The sequence below is a fragment of the Pinus tabuliformis genome, chromosome 6, assembly GCF_031772625.1.
Source record: "Pinus tabuliformis cultivar Carrire ecotype Pingquan chromosome 6, CPIR1, whole genome shotgun sequence".
NCBI classification, from domain to species: domain Eukaryota; kingdom Viridiplantae; phylum Streptophyta; class Pinopsida; order Pinales; family Pinaceae; genus Pinus; species Pinus tabuliformis.
In genome coordinates, this window is record NC_142292.1 from 574,709,206 (window position 1) to 574,728,826 (window position 19,621).

Sequence of the window (19,621 nt, forward strand, 5' to 3'; positions counted from 1 at the left end):
ATTCAATCAAAATTTCCCAGAGTTGACCCATTATTACCTAGGACTTTCCTTGGAAGCATTTCTAACCCAACTTGAGAAGTTGACATAATAACGTGATACCACCAATTATTCTTTCCCTAAGTACATTACTAAAGGTGAGTTTTTTTTGGATTGATTATAATAAATTGCTATATCATTCATGTTATAAGCCAAGAGCCTTTTCTCTTCTTTTGGTTATGTTTTAAAGTTTGTCTTGTTCCACACATTTGGAAATGGGCCTATTATTCACTTGCCCTAATTCTCTACATAAGTATTTCCTTCAAATGTCCACAAATAACTCAATTAGGGCCAATTCTAAAGCCTAAAATGGGTGCATTGATTAGGGCTAGTTCTAAAGACCTAAAAATGATGCATTTCTTTGTTTGGGTTTTCACTTGATTGGTCCTTAGATGCACTCTATTGTTAATGTTATATTCTAAGTGAATATTCTCTTTGTATAAATGTTATCCTTGATTGAATTCCCTTCCTTTATTGGGATTGACCCGTTGGCCTTTATAGTTGAGTTTTGTCTTTCCTCTTATTTTTCTCTCCAAAATATTGAGATATTGACTTGTCTGAGGCACAAACACTGGATCATTTTCCAAAAAAATTCCTTTGTCGTGGCATATTGTGCAATGCAACTAGATACATTCACAATCAACCTAAATTCTAAGTATTTTAAGCAACTTTTGGAATGATGTTATCCTTCAATTTTCACCATCACTTGGTCTTTGTAAAGTTTAATAATTCAACTTTAAAATAATTGTAAAGACTAACACTATTTTTGCTAAGGTTTCTTGGATTCTAAATTAATTCAAGAAGGGAAGATGAACCCAAGTAATGCTTTTTAAAGGTCCTAGAAAATTTGTGTTAACATTGACATCCATCTTCGCAAGAGCGAGATATTTCTTAAAAAGCACTAAGCTCCCTCATGCAAACTTCAATGTCATACAAAAGCTCATAGAGAATTTGTATAAACTATGTCTTCCATTCCTCAAGGGCAAACATTTTATGTCAAAAACCAATTTCACTTATGCAAATATTGCACGTGAGTGCACGGTTCAGCGGTCGGGGTAGTCGGCTTTCTCGCACCCCGACCGTGTTCGATTCTCACTATTGTGACGCTGCGCGGCAGCCATTTGTATCATTGTGCACATATCTCGGTATATGTTGATTGATGTGATGGATGATAGTTGTATATATATAAAATATTGTACATTGGGCCCAATATAAAGCTTCTTCAGGGACTAAGCCCCCCTTTGAAAAATATTTTCAATGTCAAAATTTCTTGAAATATTGAAGAATCCTTTTCCCAACTCATATTTACCTTCAAAATGAACATTAAAAAACCTTTTCACCTGGAATTCGAAATAACCTCTATACTAAACTATATTTTTCCAAATTATTATGAATTATTTTTCTTAATATCTATCTTACAAAAATATATAATTAATATAAGTCTTATATTAATTATATATTTCGACACTACTAAAATAAATTTAATTTTCATTATATATTTAATTTTTCCAAAATGTAAATTTAGCAAATTAGCATGGATATCATAAAATAAAACCATTGTTTGGATAACAAAAATAACTTGTCATTTTCTTAATTGATTTTTTTTTTCAAATAAATTTATTATATACAAACCACTGTGGTACCATTTTGGTAGCAAGAATGAGGTTGCATAAACTTGTGGGAGTAAGTTGAGTGCTTATCTTCCTTCAGCCGTATCGATGGGACTCTTGAGCGGTTCAAAGAAAAGAATTAGAACATAGAGAAACTTAGCCCCTCATTCTACCACCAGCTTTTGAAGCGTATGAGGTCATATTTTAGATGAGATTGTGTCCGGCCAATCACACATTGCAGTGGAAAGGGAACCACACAATTCAATCAGATGACGTCGCGGCATATTATTCTTCAAAACGATTTTGAATCCTGTCTACCCATATCCATTTACTGGGTCGCTCCATACAAACTGTTTTTTGTGCCAATCGAAGGAAAATCCTACGCAGAAGGCAGTTAGTTATGCTGCTGTTTGGATTGCTTTTGCAGAACAACAGAGCACTGAAGTCAGTACCATTTGCAATTTTTGTTGGGTCAGCGTCCTCCAGGCAGGTACATCCCTAGGAATCATCTCAATATTAGCATCTTCATTACAGGAATGCACTTCAGGGATGCATTTGCATCGACTTATCAGTCTGAGTTGAGAAACTTAGATCTTCTGTTATAGTTAACTTCTCTGTATTTGTAAATTTTCATCATCCCATCAGTTTGTTAAGGAGTTTTGTATCAGCTTATTTCATATTTTGTAATCATTCCGTCAGCTTGTTGAGGGAGCTGCTAGCTAGGAAAGATGGGTAGCTTCCTAGGAGGAGTTTGCTTCTTCATTCCAGATGGTTTATATTGGCCCATTATTGTAATAATTGCTTGTGAATATTGGAAGGGGAATTAATCTTAAGGGATCAGGAACTTGAAGTCAATAACGCACACCTGTTCTAGCTATTCAGTAGGAGTTTTGGCTTTAGCTTCGCCATTTTTGCGAGAGTCCATTGTGGTGTATCCTGCTTATATATATATATATATATATATATATATATAGTTTGCATACCAGTCTGCATGTATTTCCTGCTTAATTGGATAATTCATATTATATTATGCATAACTGTAGTCTCAAACAAACACAATGGATTCTATGAAGATGTCAGCTTTATCATTTATTTGGAAATGGAAAATGCATCTCATATCTCATTGTTAAACAATAAAACATACATAAATAATCATATATCATTAAGCAAGAGGTGGCTATATAAATGGCGCTACCTATATAGGGGAGGAGAGACAACATATCCACCTTTGTTCCAATCTCTAGACAGTCTACCTTTTTTCTGAAAATGACATTGTTCATTTTGGCTGAAATTTTCACTTCCAAATCTGATCTCAAAATTGTGACTTCAACCAGGTGAGGAGCAGCATCTGCATTAAAAGTGATGCGTCATCTCTGTTTCTATTAAAAAATGACAGCAGCCAATCTTATGGTATTCCAATCACTGTCTGACCATACACCCCTCCGCATGGATGACCCCTTTTAGGATGGTGAACTCATTTGCAATCCAAGCGCAAAAGTCTCTGGCAACCTTGCAGTCTAATAACATACATTTGATCATCTCTGCCTTGTCACAAATCACATGGCAACCATTCGTTAGGCCTGAGGGATGAAGCCTATCGTTAACTGCTAAGCTGTTATTAAGCGCTGACCATCCAAGCATTCCATATTTTGACACCTATTAAATCACCTGATTTTGTCCGTCCCTGAATTACCCTCGTCTTTTTTAAGGCTTTTCTGCCAGGAGATGATTTGGCTGCAGTTTAGAATAGAGTTCTTAAGTTCTATATCTCTTTAATGGTTTCCCATAAGACCATTTCCAATCCTTCCAACTCTGTCGTAGGCATCCAACTTTATCTTTTATAAACTAAATTGAGAATAAAGTTCTGTAAAAATTCTATAAAGATGATCTGAAATAGATGAATATGTAATTTTTTTATAATTTCTTATCTATTTTGGTACCTTTTGAGTGGAAAAATTAGAGCTTTTGACATGAATGGCCCATATTAAGGGCAGGTCCCGTTTTGGTGATTTGGGGTCGTGAAACTTCTAGAGCCTGTTTAGCGCATTGAGTGGCCATTTCTAGGGTCAAAACTTTGTAGACAAAGTCCCCAGCCTTCTGCTATTGGTCTACACATTGAGAACTTTCCAATGGTGCAAATATCACTTCAATTGGAGTATGTGGAACTTATGCCTTTTGCAAGATGACCAATGCTTTTGACCACCATGGTATTGAGTGGATACCATGTCAACTCTCATTACTCACACGTGGAGCTAGTCACATGTGAACTTTTAAGAAGATTCTAGATGTGAAAACCCTAACCCTCATCACGAGTTGAGGCATGCAAAAATCCTAACCCTTACCCTAGATGATTATAAGGAAATGTTAGACACTGGGTCACTATGAAAGGAGAGTTTTGATTCTTGCTGTATTGATAATTATTCCGTAGTTGAGTAGAGCAACGGAGTGGGATACTGTGAGTAGAACAAAGGAAGTAGAAGACCCTGTAGTAGGCATACAGACCATGGTGTTTATGGCAACTCCATAATGAGTTGCTCTTCTTTTTCATTTCATTTTTTAGAAAAAAAGAGCAAGGTGTAGTCCTCAAGTTCTGGCTAGGTTTTCCAAAGATACATCTTGTGTTCATTATGTGGATGGTGTATTGTTTGCTTTAGCTTCTTTTATTTTATTCTCAGCTTATTTCAGTATTTTGAACACTAAACCTGTAATATTAAATTTTAATCTTAATTAAACACTACATAATAAATATTCTGCATAAACTTGTATGGTCTTTTCCAAGAAAAAAACAGTATATTTGATATTTTTATAGAAATCAAAATATTTATAGTCTTAGCCACAATGCTTCTGATCAAAATCACGAACAATCTTTGCTCTAGCAGTACTTCTACATATTACGGTCTTCCAAAAACAGTCTTAGATCTTGAATGAGATCAACCAGGATCTTTTTGTATCATGATTCATTACAAAAAGCAGGACTTAAAGTCATGTCTTCTGAAGGACCTTTCCATCTAGGCAAGGTTCATAGACTATCGAAAGAGTGAGAGGCAGCCAAGAGGTCATCTCCCCTGAATTCCTGGAGCAGCAAGGATCCTTTCTGCAGGGAAAGTGCATGCTTTGAAAGAGAGTCAGCGTATGTGTTGAATTCCTTGTATATGTGGGTAAAAGAAATGAAATCAAAATGTTGCTTTACCTCCAGAACTCTAAGTGAAATATGTTCCAGAGCTAAATTTGAGAGTTGACACTTTCCATTAGCCCAATTCATAAGCAGTTTAGAGTCACCCAACACTTCAAGTGTCTTTATTTCTTTATCTGTGACTATTTTCAGGAAAACTTGTAAGATCTATGTGATGAACTGTTCCAGCAGAATATTCATTGCAGTTTACAGATCAAAGGACGTTCCTCTTTGACAGTGAACATTCATAGGCCGTTGCTAGTAAAGAGTACATACTAAGATTATGAGGATTCTCATACTTTTGAATTGAACTGTATATGTTGCTTAGTTGTTTTCCCAAGCCCTGAAATCGATTGTTAGTATTCATGGTTAGCAACTGAAAAAGTATCTTCCACCAGAATTTTCAACTCATTCATGCTTCTATCAGTTTTAGAAATTTCAAACCTCGAAATATATAAATGGATTCCATTGTTAATAAATTCAAGTAGCATTTTCATCTTGTTTGCAACATCTTATCATTTCTGATCCTATAGAGCACCAGTTCCTAATTTTTTTAAACGTACATCTTGGTAGTCAGTTGTTTACCCTGTTCATTTATAGAACTGTTTCTTTGGATTTTACAGAAGTGCAATTCAGCTTACTAGATGCATCAGAATTTAGATGTTGTATGTGGTTGGGCATCATTCAAAGCCAGTCTCGTATGGAGGCTGCGGCAAACAGCCATTTAGAAGGGACAAAATTATCAGATAATGGGAAAAAAAGGACTGAAAGGGATAATCATTTTCAGAATTCTTCTAGCAAGGTAACCCTCAACTTATATTGATGAAATTTACTGTTTTGTTGTCTTAGGAGTTGTATCATTTTACTTCTGTAGCATTGTTGCCTTTGGAGATCCAGTACCAAGCATGAAACCGAATGTCTAGAGAGTTTAGTAAATGACTTTTTGGCATTCCCTGCACATGCCTGCTATTACTTATTAAGTATTGCTCTGGAGTTTGTTGATTTGCATCTGGTCTTGATGTTTACTAAGTAATGATTTTTGTTTAATTTATGGTAGTGATTTCACTTTCACGCACAACATGGACCCTAATGGTGATGTACTAGGCAATAAAATCTGTGCATTTTATTTGTCAAGCTCAAGCTTACCTTGCTTCTGTGGTAGTTTTACATTCTTGGTCTGCTTCTATGCATTACAGTTTGCCAAAAGTGAAAGCAAATTGCTCTCATCTTCAAAGTGCCGAGATGGCAGCATCTGTGTTCAATGCTTTGATAACTCAAACCAAGGGCGATGCCAGATTGTTTATTCCAGGACAAAGATGATGAAATTGTTGATAGAGAAGGGCGAGGTTAAAGAAGTTCAGTCAGTTTTTGATGGCTTGGTGGGTGAGGGCCATAGGCCCTCTCTAGTTACTTTTACAACCCTCGTACGTGCTCTTACTGCCCAGAAACGTTACAAGCAGCTGAAATCAGTCATGTCTCAGATAGCAGAGTATGGAATGAAGCCAGATGTTATTCTTTACAATGCCATTCTCAATGGTTTCTGCCAAGCTAGGGAGATTGACAAAGCAATGGACATTTTTAGGAAAATGAAACAAAGTGGCTGCTCACCAACAACAAGCACATTCAATACCATAATCAAAGGGTATGGTATTCTAGGACAGCCTGAGGAGGCCAGCAGGGTGTTAAAGATGATGCATGAAACAAATGTAAAGCCCAATATCAGGACTTACAATATACTTATAAATGCTTGGTGTGCGAAGAACAACTTGATAGAAGCACAAAAAATAATGAGCGAGATGAGAGCTTCTGATATTTTACCTGATGTTGTCTCTTATAATACATTAGCTAAGGCTTACGCACAAAGTGGAGAAGCATATAAGGCAGAAGAGTTGTTCATACAGATGCAAAACGAATATCTGAGGCCAAATGAGCGCACTTGTGGCATTGTTATCAATGGTTATTGCAAAGAAGGCAGAATGGATGATGCACTTAGAGTATTATATAGGATGAAAGATCTAGAGGTGCCTCCAAATTTGGTTGTTTTCAATACCCTAGTCAAAGGATATACAGACAGGCTAGATTTTTCTCTTATTGATGAGGTAAGCCCAATTCTTATATATGTTTCTGCTATTCTGTCCGACAGAACATACTAATTTTACGTAAGATATTAGCTCGGGGAAAATGAAAGAATGAGGATTATAACAAAATCATGCTTTCTGACAACTTGAAGTAGTATCATGAACGCCTGCAGATCGGTGCTATCCTAAAGCAATGTGTATTTATATTTATGTGATTAAAAAACATAACACCATAGAAGGGAAAATTCAATTTATAAGACAAAATTAAATCAGATCTCAAAGGGGCTTGAAAATTTGAAAGCACTTCCTATTTGATTAACACAATTCTTCTTTACATCCATCACTTTTTCCTTCTCTTCAGAATTACATCATGTCTTTAAATAGAGTTCCTTCTGGTTGTCATATAATATGGAGATAACTATTACTAACTTATTTGCAACTTATCATTGACCAGAACAGTTCTCTGAAGTAGTTCGTTATTATCTTCATGCATATCTCATATTATATTTTCTAGTTCATTATTATCTTCATGCTTTCTGAGCTTATCTGTAGAGCACTTTTTGGCATGCACTAATTATTTTTATGCATTCATCCATGCGTTAGTTTGCCTTATCTTCATTCACACTTGTCTTTCTGCTCTTAACTCCTTTTTTATTGTGTTTTCTCATCATGTTTGCACGCACCTGCCTCATCGTCCTTCCCTTGTCCAAAAAAATTCTGAACCTCCTGGTTTGACTCATGATGTCGGTCAGATTACTGCCACTGCATTTCATCAATTCTTTTTCATTTATCCAAGCATGGTTTGACTATGGTTTGACTCCTGTAAACACTTCTGCTTGACCATGTAGAGTTTGTAATACTAATTTCCCAACGGTGTGGTTGTCAACTTAGTGTCCACAATTTGTTCAATTTCTTCACTCTCTTTTTTTCCCTAATTTCTCTTTCTAGGTCACATCCTCAATGTAACCACAGTCATCATTTGACCATTTGTGCAACCCAACTAGCAGTCGTTTGATCATCCCTTAATCACTTGTTATTGTAGATTGAACCATTTCATCTCGTTGACCAATGAATCATTCTCCTTATTGAAATTGTAACCAACTCCCCTTTGTTTTAAAAACACTAGTGTAGAGGTTTATTGTTGTTGAACAATGGAGCATTAGTGCTGCTATCTTACTCAGGATGATTCATTCCTAACAGAAGTATCGAAAACAGTTCTCATTTTAATAAAGATGCAGAATCTCTCATTTCCTGCCGTTTATAATTTTGTTACAATTTGCTCAATTTGTTTGGCCTTTGCAGTGTTTCTAATTATCTGCACATAGATTTATAATTTTATTGACTTGTGTACTCAATAATTTGTCCCCTGAGCTCACCTGGGAGTTTATATCAGTCAGTATCAGAGATAGAATCCTCTTAGCCTATATTGTCTTATGTTGATCTCTTTTTTTCATGAAGGAAAAATGAGCCGTTGCTAAGGGGAATCTTCATGGGGAATTGAAGAGCACCCTCCTTCATTTTCAAAGAGCTGGTACTCCTCTACATGAAGGATATGTTAGCTTTCAGGTTACTTTGAAAGTGGTTACACCTTGTTCAAAGGTGTTTTATGAGATTTGGAGTACCTGGTGTATGTTTATACTCGGATGGCTTGTGATGGATTGGAAAATGGGAGATGGTCCATGATGGATTTGCACGTTGGAGATAGCTTGCTTCGTAGTTGCTTAACATTAGTTGGGTGCTTGCTTGGTATTCTTCCCTAGGGCATTGGAGTTCTCTTGACGGGTTGGGGGACATCCTTCATGATGGCCACATGGGGAGGTTTTCTATTCTAGGAACCTTTAGGAAACCGCTTCTTTCTTAGATACACTTTCACTTGCTTTCCAACAGGAAAAATCTTCCTTTCCTATGGAAGTTCACCTATGCCTTGTGTCTTTTTTGTCTTTAGCATTTTTTTGCCTGAACTTCTTTAATATGCTTTGAAAATGATTCACCATATTTTCTAATTTGTTCATCAATTTAAAACTCCACTAATCCATGACTCCTTTGTACTGGAGTTCCTTCGATGATGATTTGAAAGGTGATTTTCCTATAGATTTGTTCACACTAGACTTATAAGAAAATTCAGGTTGTGGCAAGGCCAAATCCACTATGTCAAGCCTTCTCCAACAATACTCTGAAACAAGTTTCTTAAACTTCTGTTTTCCCATCAATCTATGACCACAGCGACAAAGAAAAAGAGGCATGTACTTTTGTTGCTTATTCTGAAGAAAGCCATCAGCTTGATTTGAAGGAAAAGGCGATTCCCCCACTTGAAGGCAAAGGACTATGGTTATTCATGAAATATGAAGATTTTATCCTTTCACCTAATATAATGAAGAGTCACTCTATTGCCCATTGTTGCCATTGGCTTTGTCACACCTTAGTAGTGATACTCTGTTGGGTTTGTAAAGTCTTTGTTGAACACCTAGAGTGTAAGAGGGTTTAGTACCAGACGGTTCTTGACTAGCCCCCCCTGACGGGATCCTCCCAAGCCTCATCGGAGCAGCCAAAGACTTATTCAAAGCTTCTTTCCTTTGGCCTTGGATGTTAGGAGTATCTTTCACTCCTACATCCCCCCAGGATCGTATAACCAAATTCCTCGTTGGATCTAGGGGACTTTGATAGCGAACTAATGCCACTGTCGCCCCCCTCACTGTCAGCGATTAGACTTGGGCATTCCTGACATCATCGACCTCTAGCCCTGGAATTATTCACTTAGCCTTCTACATGATCTTATTATATACATGTTTATGACGTTGTCCTATCATTTTATCCTTTTTTTTACTTTATTTTATCCTAGATTTAGCTTTGGCATTTTCTAGGAGTTGCTTTTGCAGTTTGCACTCCCACATTGTACTCGTACTTGTTGTACCCTTCAGTCCCATTGACCTATTTATGGTCATTTGTTGGACATTAATAAAATTCTCTTATCGTATCTTATCTTACACCCTACTAGTTGTGTTTCCTTATGTTGGTTGAACACTTGGACTTGCCCATGCAATTTTCGGACTTTTGGGATCACATTTCTGTGCTTATTGTCGAGTTTATCCATTTTGAACCTTCTTGATTTCTTACCCTAAGAACGATAGTAGAATCTACTTGAAAGTCGTTTTTCAAAGATCTTAAGGAATTTTTCTTTATTAGGGTTGCAGACAAAATGATTAAATATATTAGGTACATCAACATCCCACATATGTGTTTTAGATGATGAAATCCCGACCATAAATTTCAGGATTTCTTCCTTTTGATAAGACTTGATATTCTAGCCACTAAAGTTAATTTTTCTTGTCATCAAGCTCACAATTCTTTTCATGCCAATAATGAAGAAGTTTGGGTTCATATTGTTAAAACAAACTCCTAGAACAACAAAGTGGTGGTGGCCCAAAAGGCCTAACCAAACAAGTCAGCAACTAAATTGGCGCTAAATCCTATTAAGCCCATTGCCTTGACTAGTAGGAAGGAGACAATGCACTTGTCCTAGGTCTCTTTCTCTTCAACAGACAAAGGAAACGATTTACACCGTAAACCCCCCTTGTTGAATACTTAGGTGGCTTTATGTTGAAGAAAGTGTAACTAGGTTTGGTCTTCATAATGACATGATCTTTGTATTTGATGTAATAAAAGGAAATAAATTATTTTTGTAATCTTGCTACATGGGTTTCATGAGCAAGAAGTGTCACTAGGTGAAAGACTTCTTCTTGATGTCTTTAGGATTTATTGTTATGTCAAAGAGTCATGTCATGAATGGAGAAGCTCTTTAAGAGCCTATGTAAAATGTATTGGTGTCAAATCAGCCCTCCAAGACCAAGAAGAATCCTCCAAGAGCAAGCTCACCGAAATCTGCAAGCAAAACAACAAAGGAATATAATGTCGGCTCCAAAATGAATCAAATAAATAAATATAAGTCATGTCGGCTTGGCAAAATAGACATGTTGGTTCATAAACATACGTCGGCTCATATAGGTGGCTCACTACTATAAATACCCACGAAGGGTCAGTGAAAAAGGGACAAGAAAAATTTCGGATGCCTTTGAAATTTCGCTCTAAGGAGCCGCAGTCAAGGAGAAAGAAGTTGCAGTCAAAGAAGAAGATCGACATTAAGGTAAGGTAGGTCTAAGGGTTCAGTTGCCTCCTCGGATGGGTATAAGGAGCAGCAGAACCTAGTCCTATATCTTCTTGGCATACCTGTGACTGGAAGGAGAAGCCCTCAGATGTGTAAGATTGTGGATAAAGAAACAACACCATCATGAGATCTGGGCTAGATATACTTCTATGATTACAACCTCTTCATCTTTATACGGATCTGTGTAGATATATCTCAACAACAGAACTAATGCTCTCGGCATACCTGTGATTTCCTTGGATAGATAAGAGCAGACCAGGCAGCGTGTGAGTCACTATGAATACCCTCGGCCTTCTCACATTTTGTGATATACCTGTAGCAGCCTTGACACAATGTATTGCAGTAGTTAGGGTTATATGAATATGACCTATACTATCTCAGAAATACCATAAAATAAGCTCACATGATGGGAGAGATCCTCGGCATATCTATAAAAAGAGACACACAGTCTTATTGGTTACCACAAGCTCTCGGACTCAGTGTGATGCAGTGCTGACGTGCTACTAGGAGCAGTAACCTAATCCTGGCATAACCATAATCATAGTAGCTATAGACTATGATCTTATGATCTCATTATATCGAAGTGCAACAATGATATCAATATAGTGAGAGATGCATTAGCAAACGATTTCAGTGATCCTGTTATGAAGGCATTCAATGGTGCAGCAATGAGGATGATCTCAGCAGCAATAGAGAAGAGGACTAGTATCTTGGTCTTGGAGAGGCAGAGTGTGTCAAGGGTCATGGTCTTGGTATTCGTTAATGGAATCTCTATAAGAAGAATTTATGCATGGGTTTTCCTCTCCAAGTGGGAGAGGTTTTGGCCCTAGAAGAAAGCCAAACATTTGTGTTCTGGTCTCTCTTTTTCTTTTGGTAGCAGTTTGATGAAGCAAACACATACACTAATAATGAATGAAATATCAAGCTAAGATAAATTGTTTAAATACTTCACAAATTGTTATCATGTAACGAAGAATCAACCTAATTATGCATGCCCTAGATTCTTCAACACTTTAGAGGTCGAGGAATATTTGAAATGACCCAAGTTTCATTTTTTTGATTATTGGATACAAGCTTTTGGGCTCAAAGGTGTGGCCTTGCAAAATCTACATGGTGTGGAATTCCATAAATTGAGATTTCTTATGCAATTCAGAAATTTCATTTCTATCCTAGAGGTTCCCTAGATCTTAACCTTGTGAATTTTCAGCCTTAGCGTTGTTATGTAATATAAACAAAATAGCAGTGACACCCGACAATATTTCAATTCTTAACAACCCCAAACTTCTAAGCAATCCAGGAGAAAAGAGAAAAGATTGTTCTTATAAGTTTTAGCCCTCTAGGGCAATCTTTTTATGCATATTCCAGATCTCAAAACCCATATTTACAACTGTAAATACAACAACAAAACAACCCTTATCTTCTTTAGATATAATGTTAAATCACTTAACATAATTGACATAAACTTAAATCAACAAGGCATATATAACTAGAAATTACTACATATGAAGAATATAGATGGCTGAAAATCAAATTTGCAATTTACACAAGTATTGGACCGCTGAAAACTTCATTAATATGCATAAGATGAAGTTCATATGCATACCATAGCCTTATCAGAAAGCTAGTACAATCCACTAGCCCTTCAAAACCTTAGCTAGGGAAAGCCAAGAAAAACCCTAAATCAACCAAGGAGCTCCAACAAGCAGGAATCACTCCATGAGAGAGAGATTAAGTGTAAATGAAGATATAAGAGAGAGAGCATGACTATTGTTTTCCTCTAGTCACATCTTTAACACAAAATGCATAAGAACATGTGAGTAAAGGACTTTCTCCTTGCTCTATATATATGAGAGGTAAGGGAGGCCAACAATACATATGTAGGACAATGCCCTTACAAGCAGCCTACAATGATCACATGCAAGCTCACATGTGTAGTGCTACACTCCAAGGGTGCACATGTCAAGCTCCAAGGTGATGTCATCCACAAACAAGGCTCCAAATGCAACGACACTCTCTTATGTCTGTCCAACACCCTCCTACAAACCTCCAAAGGCTTCATCAATCTTCCTTAGCCACGTTCTCCACTAGGTCTACTCCCCTTGCATGAACATTATTGCAACCTACGCATCCTTGAGCCAACTCCAAGCCTCCAAAGTCCATACAAAAATCCATGTTACCCCATGTTGTTCAAGGACTGATTCCCTCTTCCAACATGCACAATGCTCATCCTTCTAAGTAGGCCATTCTCCAAGCTAGCAAACATCTCCATGTGGCCATCATGAAGGACATCACTGAAGTTGTCAAGAAAACTCCAACACCATAGGGAAGAATGCCAATCAAGCACCCAACTAAGGTCAATCTACACGAAGAAGCTAGAAGGCTTTGTGCTAAAGGGAAAGAAAGAGCTGGTCCATTATTTATTGAAGAGGAGAGTGTAAACTCTATTAGAAGAAGAAATTTGCTAATTAAATAGGCTAGCCTTGGGTCTTCGGGTGCTTGGGGCTTTGCCTTTTCCATAGCAACAATGATGCTTTTCTTTGCATGAATAACCCTTCTTATTTTGGAAACTTTGTTGTCTGCTCGACCACTGTTGAATGGGTTTCCTTCCTCGAGGGATAATCATTTGATTCTTACATATGCTGCTAAAACAATTATCATCAGTGCTTATCCTTACAATGAACACCGCTCATTGATGGTCCCGATAACAAACAAATAGAACCATCACACAAGTGTACATGCCATGTCAAACTTTTGCGACAACTTAAGTAATTTATAGAAAGAGGTTCATCAAGCTTTTTCTTTGACTTCCTGTGACAGTGGGAGTAAGATTACTCTAAAAGAGATGAATAGAAAAAGAAAAAGCTTAGGGTTGCCTCCATCACAAAGAGATGCTCACGAAGCAATGGCTGGAATTCAAGAGTATCGAATATCTTTGGCTGCTATAGATGGGTAGGAAAAACTTCCATCAGTAACCATGGTTGAAGGATGGGTTTTGATTGGAGATCCAATTAAAGATGAGGGTGTTCGTCTTTCTCACTAGTATGAAGTGCACTTGATATCATTCTATTCAAGGCTCTCCTCTCTTTATCCTTAGATGAATTCAAAGCCGTAAAAGGAGCTTTGGAGTTGTGCATTATACAAATGAAGCAAGTTCTTAGTTCACAACAACTTGTATTGAGTGCATCTACAAAAATTGTGGGTTCTGCATACCACACGACATAGACTTTTGTATATACACGAAGGCACAATTGTGAAAAATTATTGGAAGCACAAAGATGTCAGTTAGCATACATAACGATTGTGACACTGTTGATGGATTCCCTGACACTAGTAGTTCTAGTATTGATAGTCCTTATATAGATGAGTTATCTGAACTTCTGTCTCAAGTATTAGTTTCCTAACACTATGACAGATTGATTGAAGATGAACTGTACAACATGGCCGCATATACATGCAAGAAGTGCAAGATGTTGATTTTCTAGTGCTAATTAGACAAGCACAATTTTCTGCAACTGATAATTACTTCCAATGATATATGATATTACTTTAACACACTCCAGAACATCATTAAGTAATTACACTCAAAAAATTCAACTGGTCAAACATTGACTGTCTCAGAAATTCGACTCCTTAAAAACTTCAGCCTCTTCCTCAGATGGTTTCTCACATGTGTGAGAGAGAGAAAAATGTGAGTGTTGAGTGTGTAAGAAAATGAGAAGTTCAAGTGTCTTTTAATAGTGATTTTAGGGTGCCCAAGAGGCACGTCTCTTTGCAAATTAGATATTAAAGTAAATTAAAATTTCTTTCTTTTAATTTAAAATTTATTTTTTCTTTCTTTTAACTTGTGTAGCCGAGGAATACCTCCGCAGCTACCCAAAAATCAACACTCCCTCTTACCTAGGGAGGTATTCACCTTGATTTCCTCAAGATGTCCACTTAGCTGAAAAATTTCTCCATCCCAAGAAAAGATTGAATGAGCCTGCTATGTTAATGTATCCATCCACTTCATGTTCCATTCCAGAACCACGTGGAAAGCATCCTGCATCAGCATCATGCAAAGGATCTAGTCACCCACTAGCCAAATACCCTTTGGCGATATGGTTAGGTACCCCCTAACCGGGGTAAAAACAAAACTAGTCTTGGGTCACCAACTAAGCAAGCCATCACTTGGAACCAAGTCAATTTTCCCTGATCAATGGTGAAATCCTATGCTCATTTGTTAGAAAATGTAAAGCGGTAGCTATTATATCTTATTTTCCTTAACCTTGAGAGTGCTTGTGAATATTTAGTTATCTTATTTAGCTTCTTTAGTTAGATCTTTCATCAAACAATATCAAGAACAATAACAATAACAAAAAGAGGACACAGATATAGGCTCTCAGCCAGGGCAAAATACCTCCAAGGGGAAAACCCAAAAACTCTTCTCTTCTTAGAATTTGCTTCAGATGAGATACAAAGATCCAATCTCTAGACTAAGTCCATCTCCCAGTACCAAGTCAACCCTTTCTCAAATCCTTTTATTCTGCACCAAACTGCTACACCTTGCAACTTCGACCTTCTAGCTATAACACTGCTACTTGACCTGCAACTTCGATCCAACAACTTCGTCCTTAAAGCTTCTTGGAAACCCTAATATAGCCTCCTCTTGAGACCTACATAGAGCAACACAACTTTCCCAAGGTCAATGAGGTCAAGAAAATGTTTTTACCTCTTCCAGCTACCAGATTCTGCACTTCGACCTATTGCAACTTGGATATGTAACTTCGGCCTGTTTCTGTAACCCAGAAACCCTGGGATTTCGCACGTGTGAGAGAGATAGAACCCAAAAACAAGAAATTTCATCCTCCCAACTTCTTGTGGACCTTCACACTCCTTTTTCTGCTCTTCCTAGCTACAGATTGATCTCTTTATTGTAGATCAAACTTGTGGTGTGAGTGTGTCCCAAATGAAGTCGGATTGCTCCTTTATATAGCCTTTTCAAGGGGTCCAATTCCCTCCTTTAGGCCGACTTGATGATCCCAGGGACGACTTGTACTCTTGGAGATTCCAGGACTTTTTAGACTAAAAATAATTTTTACAATAACAAATTGCCCGAAAGGGTCTTATAAACATGATGTTGACTCCATTGACTCATAACAATAAATTTTAAGTCCTAAAAAACCCTAGAAGCACAAAGGACATGCTTTTACCTAGAAGAACATCAATAATGAGCATGAAACGCATGCTTTAATAATAATATTTTTCTTTCTTCTTTTCTTGTTTGTTACATAGGATACATATTGAAATGAGTACAACAATTATGAAGACCGAAACTAGTTACATTTCTCAATACTCCCTCTTAACTAGGGAGGTATTCATAATTGTACAACTAGTACAACATCATATCTCAAACTGAAGAGTTCTCAAGAAGAGTTCTCTCTTTGATCTCGTGATAGGTTATAGGCCAATCTTCTTTCTCATCACTTTCTTATTTGATATGAAGGCATTATATTGAGCCTTCCCAAACTTCAAGTTGATCATAACTTCTTCTTGAAAGTGATCTTCCTTTGACCTCCAGGTTATCTTCTCACACCACTACCTTTTAATCCCAAGATGTCCATATCTTGACTTCACAGTTGCCAGGTACCAGATATCGAGCTTCCCTCAATATCCTTCATCCATACAATTGAACTTGCCTCAACTGCCATCATATATTCCTGCAACATTCTTCCAGGTAGAAAAATAATATGTTAACTAAATAATCAACAATATTGAAAATCAGACTTACCTCATCATGACGACCTTCTCGTTCCATCAACAACCTCATGGTCCATATCCATATGACTTTTCCTTCATGCATCAGAGTGCCCAAGGATCGAACTTGATCACCAAGTTACAACTTTTCTTCCTGAGACTATACTGGATGTTAATCATTATATTACATATTCTAGATAAAGCCTTAAATTCTTTATACAGACTTAAGTAACTCAAATCAAGCATCATATATCCAATGTCCATATACCTAAGCATATTTTCTTTCCACAAGATTCTACACATGTGATTCTTATCCAAAGATTTATACTCATCATGCATTCCTATGCTTTCATCCGATCATCTAGCTATCATATATCTCACAGAGAGCTTGCATCCTGACCCATTGCATTCTTTCATCCTTTTACCAGTATTGATTCCAAATTACATGGAATGTCTACTAACCCTGTCATGATGCTTTTCCCAAAGATCTTCCAAAATGATGGTCGTTCTTGAATCCTGATGTTTCAACTAAGTAGGATGATAACCTCTAACATAATGTTAGACAATATTTGGATGATCAATATGCAAAATGGTCTATCTATCCATCTATCTAGATGATCTCTACAAAGCAACTTAATCATGTAAATTCTAGACATGCTACTATCATATGCTTCTTTCTATGATGCTATGCAAAACATACTATCCTAAAAGAAAGATTAAACTTCACAGAGAACCTGATAATCAATGAACTTTCTTTAGTAGTAAAGATCCTTCACTTGTTTTTTCTTTGCCTTCTTCTCAGGTTCTCCCACTGCCTTGGCTACATGAGCTTCACTCCTTTCCTTTCTCTTGTTGTTTTGCTTGTTTGGACAATCCCTCTTAAAGTGTCCAAATTCATTGCATCCAAAACATTGCACTTTGGACATATCTTTCTTCTTGGACTTACCAAACTTTCCCTTCTTTAGCTTCTTGACTCGGGCTAGAAAGGCTTGAGATTGCTCATCTGATCCAATATCATCCTTGACCTTGATCCTTGATTCCTCCAATATGCATTGCACCCACAATTCTTCAAAGGGAGTTGAATCCTTCTTGGAGTAAATGCTTGTTGCAAAGCTGCTCCATTTTGGTGGCAATGCATTCAATACACAGATGGTTACTTTTGAATCAATAATATGTTCCCCAAGTCCTTGCAGGTGGTCTCTTAGTTGAGAGACTCTCATGAGAAAGGATGCCACATCCTCATCCTTTGACTTCTTCATTCTGTATAACTTGTTCCTTAACGACATCTTTTGACCTGTTGTACTTACCGAATACAAATTCACTAGCTTGTCATACATGGCCTTGGAAGTCTTCAAATTTGCAACAAATGGAACAAGAGAATCCTTAATTGATTCAAATATGATCCTTTGAGCTCTTACTTCCCCTTTCTTGTACTTTTCTAGTTCTTGTGTCTTATCTTTTTTAGGTTCAGTAATTTCCCCAATAACATATTCCATTACTTCTTATTTTGTGAGTATCAAGTCAATTATTTTCTTCCATGCTAGATAGTTTGATGCCCCAATGATCTTGTTTCCCTCTTTGCAAAACTTGAAGATTCAGGCATGATGTAATAATATGTTACTTACTTGATGATGATGTCTCCAACCTTCTTGATTCTTTCAAGACCTTTGGAGAGTTCTTGATGATGTCCTTGAAAGATGTTCCCTAGGATTCCTCCACCAACAACTTCCAAGATTGATGCCTTGCAAATAGATTTCCTTTTGCGAGATCAACACCCTCCTTGCGAGATTGATGTAGTCTTGATCTTCTTCAATGTAGAAACCCTAGATTAGAAGGGTCTTCTACCAACGAGTCTTTAACCAAATCCCTTCAAGAGACAATTTTCCTTGTAGTCTTCTTCTTTCAGGCTTTGAGAGCTTCCTATCTTTTGATCAATAATTCTTTCTAGTGTCTTTCCAACTGCCTTCCTTGTTCACCTTAGCTCTGATACCATGTTAGAAAATGTAAAGCGACAATTATTATATCTTATTTTCCTTAACCTTGATAGTTCTTGTGAATCTTTAGTTATCTTCTTTAGCTTCCTTAGTTAGATCTTTCATCAAACAATATCAAGAACAATAATAGTAACAAAAAGAGGACACTGATATAGGTTCTTAGCCATGGAAAACTCCTCCAAGGGGAAAACCTAGAAACTCTTCTCTTCTTAGAAAAAAGCTCTTTAGATGAGATACAAAGATCCAATCTCTAGACCAAGTCCTTCTCCCAATACCAAGTCGACCCTTTCTCAAGTCCTTTTATTCTGCACCAAACTGCTACACCTTGCAACTTTGACTTGCCAACTACAACACTACTACTCAACCTGCCAACACAACACTACTACTCGACCTCCAAATTCAATCCAACAAGTTCGTCCTTAAAGCTTCTTGGAAACTCTAATATAGCCTCTTCCTAAGACCTACTTAGAGCAAGGCAACTCTCCCAAAGTCAATGAGATCAAGATAAGGGTTTTCCCTCTTCTAGCCACTAGATTTTGCACTTTGTCCTACTGCAACTCGGACCTGCAACTTTAGCCTGTTTATGTAACCCAAAAACCCTAGAATTTCGGATGTGTGAGAGAGATAGAGCCCAAAAACAACAAATTTTGTCCTCCCAACTTCTTCTGGACCTTCGCTCTCCTTTTTCTGCCCTCCCCAACTATAGATCAAACTCTTTCTTGTAGATCAAACTTGTGAGTGAGTGTGTCCCAAATGAAGTCGAACTACTCCTTTATATAGCCTTCTCAAGGGGTCAAATTCCCTCCTTTAGGCTGACTTGATAATCCCAGGGCCGA

General features: G+C 37.2%; 1 protein-coding gene across 2 annotated transcripts in view; it reads left to right on the forward strand.

Moving 5' to 3' along the window:
- The first annotated feature begins 1,769 nt into the window (after nucleotides 1–1,769).
- Nucleotides 1,770–19,621, forward strand: part of LOC149259817 (uncharacterized) — a 99,325-nt gene continuing 81,473 nt past the window's right edge. Inside the window, exons 1-3 of one of the 2 annotated variants that reach the window (XM_089419218.1) lie at nucleotides 1,770–2,136; nucleotides 5,442–5,620; nucleotides 6,015–6,917. In XM_089419218.1, the coding sequence (XP_089275344.1) occupies nucleotides 5,486–5,620; nucleotides 6,015–6,917 (1,038 nt within the window). In that variant the 5' untranslated portion in view covers nucleotides 1,770–2,136; nucleotides 5,442–5,485. The remainder of the gene's footprint in view (nucleotides 2,137–5,441; nucleotides 5,621–6,014; nucleotides 6,918–19,621) is intronic. The other variant, XM_089419226.1, reaches the window with a different exon arrangement.